This window comes from Volvox carteri (genome assembly GCF_000143455.1).
Source record: "Volvox carteri f. nagariensis unplaced genomic scaffold VOLCAscaffold_113, whole genome shotgun sequence".
Classification (NCBI taxonomy): Eukaryota; Viridiplantae; Chlorophyta; class Chlorophyceae; order Chlamydomonadales; family Volvocaceae; genus Volvox; species Volvox carteri.
In genome coordinates this window covers 204953-210952 of record NW_003307656.1, presented here as the reverse complement: position 1 = coordinate 210952, position 6000 = coordinate 204953, and the positions used below count along the sequence as shown (strand labels likewise).

The 6000-nt window shown below is 56.7% G+C and overlaps 1 protein-coding gene across 1 annotated transcript in view; it reads left to right on the top strand.

Moving 5' to 3' along the window:
• VOLCADRAFT_100325 (uncharacterized protein) overlaps positions 1 to 6000 on the top strand; it is a gene marked incomplete at both ends in the record, with an annotated part of 28013 nt that overhangs the window by 13611 nt on the left and 8402 nt on the right. The window contains 9 exons of the mRNA XM_002958943.1: positions 830 to 1039; positions 1635 to 1762; positions 2126 to 2239; positions 2634 to 2928; positions 3076 to 3138; positions 3252 to 3599; positions 3825 to 3848; positions 4064 to 4808; positions 5327 to 5514. Coding sequence (XP_002958989.1) covers positions 830 to 1039; positions 1635 to 1762; positions 2126 to 2239; positions 2634 to 2928; positions 3076 to 3138; positions 3252 to 3599; positions 3825 to 3848; positions 4064 to 4808; positions 5327 to 5514 — 2115 coding nt within the window. The remainder of the gene's footprint in view (positions 1 to 829; positions 1040 to 1634; positions 1763 to 2125; positions 2240 to 2633; positions 2929 to 3075; positions 3139 to 3251; positions 3600 to 3824; positions 3849 to 4063; positions 4809 to 5326; positions 5515 to 6000) is intronic.

Genomic DNA, 6000 nt, shown 5'->3' with positions numbered 1-6000 from the left:
GCGCTCGTGACGGAGGCCGTGGTGGACATGGTGACAATTCACAATGTGGTTTGTCAATGCGAGCGTCATCGTGCGTTGGAGCGTCCATGGCGCTCGTGACGGAGGTTTGTGGTGGATCTATTCGTTGTCCTAAGATGGTAAGGGTGCAAGCATTCCGCTCTTTCGGCGGAGGTAGTCGCAACAGGGCCGAACTCCGCTTTGGGGCCGAACATGAGAAGTCTGCTCGGCCTCCTACGTCTGAGCGTGACAGTTTTATAACATGAAAGTTATGAGGGAAAAATTGCTGGAAAAACATTTTTTTCCAATTTTCGATTGAAACGTTAGTGTGCCTTTCATGGGTAGCATTTTGACTGGCAGCAGAGCCGCCCTCAAGCTCATGTTTTAGGCAGATCATAATTACATCTTGAATGCGGGCAGCTGTCTGCAAGAGCATATGAAGTTTGGAGCATCAGGTTTCGGAAGTTGACGTAAGGACCGCCGTTATCAGTTTCTAACCGACGCCAAAGTCCCACTTGTCATCCTAACTTTGTTTGTTGAGCTTTGCCTAGCATTTTTGACCTAGGGGGCCGCTTGACAGCCATGACATAACGGCCAGAGTATCATACGACAGTACGGCTGATCGGGTTTGCAAATTACAACGGCCGAGCGTATCTGCTAGCCTCGTACACAAGCTGGACGCGTTCTGAACTGCTGCTGCCGAATTTCAACTTGCAATTCTGTTGGTTTTAGAAAGAAATTCTACATACAAGCGATTTATTTGTACCCAACATAGAGATCGTCTAGAGCAAGGCCATATGTTTGTATGTGATACCGGAAATCATAAGCGCAGCCACAGACGGAGGGCGCAGGCACGGCAGAAGTGCCCGGCCCCAGGGTGGGCCGGCTTCAGAAAGTCAGCATGCAGGCACATGGCGCCCAGCACGGTGGCGCCCAGCAGCTGCCTCTTCCCGACCCAAAGAATCTGCGCATACTGGTCATAGATAGCAAGGCTGTATCGCGTCAAAACACAACGCAGCTGCTTAGAGAGTGTTCTTATCAGGTGAGATAACAAATTGGAGTCTAGCCGACAAGGCGAAGAGGAGGGCGAGCCCGCGCGGAATTTCTAGGACCGTTGACGCCCTGGCAGGTAACGGCGGTAAAGACCGCGAGAGAAGGCCTTCAGCTCCTTCTTGAGGCAGAGCATGGGGCGGGCTTTGACCTTGTACTCAAGGAGCATGACCCTCCCGGAGCAAATGCATGCCGCCTGCTTAAGCGGATGGCCAAGACAGAGGGTCTGACACGCACTCCTGTGGTTGGTGAGTTTATTTGTTCTTAAAATACGCCATTGAATTAAAATTGTGCATGTGGGCGTGCGCTGCCGACTATTGCGTAAGATATTTTATGTGTGAAAAAATATCTTTGCAGTGACCTCCACCCAAGATGAGCGAGAGACCGTTATGTCTTGCCTTTCTCTTGGAGCTATTGATTACCTTATCAAACCTTTGAGGCAAAATGAGCTTCGTCACATCTGGACGCGAGTATGGTGGTGGAGGAAGGTAATGACCGCTGACCTCGAAGTGACGACATACTCCTTTTGTTTCCTGAATCAGATTCGGTACCGTCGTAAACAATTCCTTGCAATTGTCTGTGCGCAGAGTCAAAACCAGCACGCGGCGGCTCTTCCTAGCGTCGCAATGCACGCCGTGCGTCATTACGCTTTTCGGGGTCCAAGCAGCGCAAACCGGCAGTACGAGGCCACCTCTAGTGACTCGAAGCAGACCAAGTACGTGACCCAGCACCGCTTTGGCATGAAGGCGTGTTCAATGTTCTCGTGTTGATAGTCGTGTTGATAGTTATGCGCATGATACATTTTCATTACGACATTCCTTTTATGTTGGTTTCAAAATGGTGACATGTGAATTTGAGCAAACACGATATCACCGTGTTCGGCTCCGCTGTACGTAACGTTTAATACATTTGTTTACTGCACTCTCCTGACGTCTCTCCAGCATGATTTTTGAAGTATTAAATACTTTACCGTTGACTTTGGTCATCACAAGGAACTTACATACAATATGTTCATTTTCCAAAACCCTGTCGCTTACTGTATGACCCTCGGTTGCCTTTGGGCATGACCGCCCTACAGCCAAGAGGAAGACGAACCGACCTCAAAGGAAGGAAGTGCACCTGACAATGGAAACGGACATGGAAGCAAGGGTGATGGCAGTAATGGCAGCAAAGAAGGCAATGGCACCAGCCGGTACGTTCCGGGCGCAGTCCCCCTCCTTTCCTTCCTACCTTGTCAGCTAGAAGTACCTATCCTCCTTCTGGCGACCTTACCTGCACACCAATGCTCCTACTTCACTATCTGAACGCCGGAGCTCCTATCTTTCCTCTTCCCTCGCCGAAACTCATTCCTTGCGTCGCTTCTTTTTCCTCCCCTTGATGCCCCCAGACGTCCTGCCTAATGGTCTAGGAGGCCGTTCCTTACCATTTACAGCAGCTGCTATCATCACGCATGCTGCTTACCCTGCGCGCCGCCTGCCATACATTTCCTTGCCCATCTCGTCCATCGCCATGCCCCTCCCTCACCCCTCAGTCCCCCTTTCCTCGTCCATGCCCCCGCGCCCTCCCCCTCATTAACGACGTTCCAGAGTGGACGCCAAAATTCACTGTGACAACAAGGACAATGGCCACGGGTCCAACGGTAACGGTCACGGATCCAATAACGGTAACGGTCACGGTTCCAATGGAAACGGTTCAAATGGCTCCTCGGATAACAAGAACGGCGGCAATGGGAACTCCGCAACGAAGGGTGATGGTACCGGTAACGGCTCTAACGGTAACGGCGCTAGTACGACATTGGCAATTGATCGACACTACCAGGCGCTCATCAACACTGCTGAGGGGAAAATGCCGCCAAACCTGAGCAGCCACGATGGATTGACGGTACGATCTGTGTCGTGCATGGTTTACGGCTTTTATTTTGAACGGCCCATGATGGCCCGACTGCCGAGTGAATCTGCTTTGCTTAGCAGTTAACTGATAGATAGATCCCGATGTTGCGTGCTGTTGCCCCGTGTACGTGTTGCACAGCAGCTCGGATGGGGAGTGAGGCTAAGTGGGTGTCTGCGGGCTGGGGAGGGCATGCGGGGTGCAGTAAGTATAGGGCCCCCCTTCAGGAAGGCAGCCAAACCCCTACTGGCAATCCCGTGTCTATCCGTCCGTAAGTCTGTCTATCTGTATGTCTGTCTATGCGTTCCGGTGGTCAGGGAGCTGTCAAGAGTCAAGGCATCATGGGGCGCTCGTCCGCTTTCGCGCAGTACGTAGGGCCCAGCTCGTCCAGCCGCAAGCGCGCTGCGACGTCGGAAGCCGTACAGCCAGGCAGTCGCGATCCGTTATGTCGTACTGATGTCATGGAGGAGGATAACGGCACTGGCGGCAGCGGTATGCCAACGGCGGAGGGGATTGCGACGGGCGGCGGCGCCGGCGGTACGGGCAGCGGCGGTGGTGGCGGCAGCGGTGGCGGCGCATTGGTGGCTCAGGGCCGATCAAAGGCCGGAATGCAGCGGGACCGCGACCGGGAGCGGGAGCGGGAGAGAGAGCGGGGGGCAGCGGCGGTATGTGCCTTGGGGGTGGAGGGGGGTGACCATACCCACGTTTTTGTGGTGGCGAGGGATTTGAATTGGAGGCCATTTTCGGCGTCAGGGTTTGGGTGATTACTGGGGGGAACCGGTTGGGAGGGCGGGGATGGGGGCTGAAGAAAACCCGTGGGGGGTTTGCACCGCTAACCCCGCTAACCCCTCTACCCCGCTAACCCCTCTACCCCGCTCTACCCCCTGAAGTCCCTGGTACCCCATGGGGCCTCAGTAAGCCCCTAGTAGTCCCCCTAGTAGTCCCAAACTGAGTATTAATAATGTACAATAGTTTCATGTTCTGACCCTTTTGTCATTACCGGGGTCATTACCCGGTACTAGTAGTAGTAGTAGTAGTAGTACTAGTAGTACATTTGTCCAATTTGCCGTACCTACCTACTTACCTACGCCCTCCTCAATCTCGACTCCCCAACGCGCACACGCAACAGTTGAGGGCCTCCGGAGTCAGCGGGGGCGCTCAAACGCTGTCCGAGGACACGTTCAGCCCCGCCACCGCTACTGCCAGAGCCGGAGCCGTCGGGGCCCGCAGCGGGGGCGGCACTGGCGGCGCCGGTACTGCCGGGGGCACCGGCGCTAGCGGCGGCACTGGCGGCGGCGGCGGACCCCTGAGCGGCGGCGGCACCGCAAATAACGGCTCTTCGTACAACAACGGAAAGCAGCACCCACATCCCCATCTACACGCACACCAGCCGCAGCAGCCCGCGCTATCTAACGACCTTCCCGGGTCGCAAGGCATCTCCCCGAGCCACTACGCCTCCATGCAAACGCACCCGCCGCCGTCGGGAGGCGGAGCTGGCGGCAGCAGCGCTGCAACCGCCGCGGCAGCCGCCGCCGCCGCTGCCGCCGCCGGCGGCACAAGCCGCTCCGGGCAGCATGCCACTCAGCAACCATCGTCACAGCTGCAGCAGCAGCAATCCCAGCAGCAGCAGGGGGGCGCAGGGGGGTTACAGGGCCCGGCGGCGGCAGCTGTCTGGCCCCCGGGGGCCCTGGTGCCACCCCACGCCCTGTCAGCGCACCACCATCACCACCCAGCGCACCATCATTTGGCTCGACTGGCAACGGCGGTTGGGCCCCCTGGAGTGTCCGCCGCCGCCGCTGCTGCTGCGGCAGCGGCGGCGGCGGCTGCGGCGGGGGCCCCCGCAGCGTTTCCCGGCATGTTTGCAACACCCTTTGGTGCGCTTCGGTGTTTTGATGTCGTTCGGATGAAACCTTGTTCGTTTCTAAAATGTTTGTTATTTGTAAAATGGAGAGGAAGAGTAGTATTAATGAGGCGTGTGTGGAATGGGAAACTTTAGGGGTTGTGTATGTATGTATATATGTATGTATGTATGTGCGCGCGTGCGGGCATGCGCGTGCGATACCGTGTGTGTGCGCAAATCCGTGTGTGCCTTTTTAGTACGCGAATACGTGGGGTGGTCTGACGGGTGCCCTCAGACAGCTGGAGGGGCTGTTCGGGAGTTTTAGAGGTACTTGGCACCACTTCAGTCAGCTCTCAGCATTAACCGCCCCCCCGACCTGATCGGGCCCTATGACCCATACACACAGGGTAACCCCCTTGGCCTCATTGCGGCTACCGCTGCATGACGTCGCACCACACCCGCCACCACCAACCGACGTTTTCCTCCGCATACACTCCCCCGAGAGCCCCCCGCTCAGCCCTCTCACCCCTGCCGGGCCCACCCCCCCTTCAGGCCTCGCCCCCGCCAGCCACATCCTTCCGCGAATGGCGATGGGAGTTGGCGTGGCGGGAACGCACCATCCCGCAATGAGATTCGCGGTGGCTGGCGGCCCCGGGGGCCCTATGGTGGCCGCTGGCGGCGGTGGTGGTGCCGGTGGTCCTGGCGCCGCAGGAGGTTTGGATCAGGTGGTTCAGTTGCAGGTGAAGGAAAGAAATTGGGGCTTCTTCTTGTCCTCTCCCCCCGCCAGTGGTTCGTCTTTTTTCCCTCCCCCTTCTCCTTCCTCTCCCGCTCCTCCTCCCCCTCCCCCTCCTCCACCTGCTCCTCCTCCCCTTTCCCCTGCTCCTTCTCCTCCCCCTCCCTCTCCTCCTCTCCCTCCTGCCCCTTCTCCCTTTCCTCCCCCCTCCCCTTCCTCGTTTGTGGTTCGTCTTTCCCCTCCTCCCTCCTCCTCCCACTCCTTCTCCTCCTCCATCATCAGACTCAGAGAGGCGGAAGAGGGGGAGAGGCGGAAGACGGGGGGAGGCGGAGGAGAAGAAGTGGAACGAGGGAGGAGTTGCTCTTCCCTCTTCCTTCTAACCTTAATTCTCTTCTTTTTCTCTTTAGTGTTTTCTCTTTTTGTGGTTTTTCACTGTATTTTTCATTCGTTTCCTTTCTTATCTTTCCTCTCGCAATTCCGCTGTTTAAGGCAA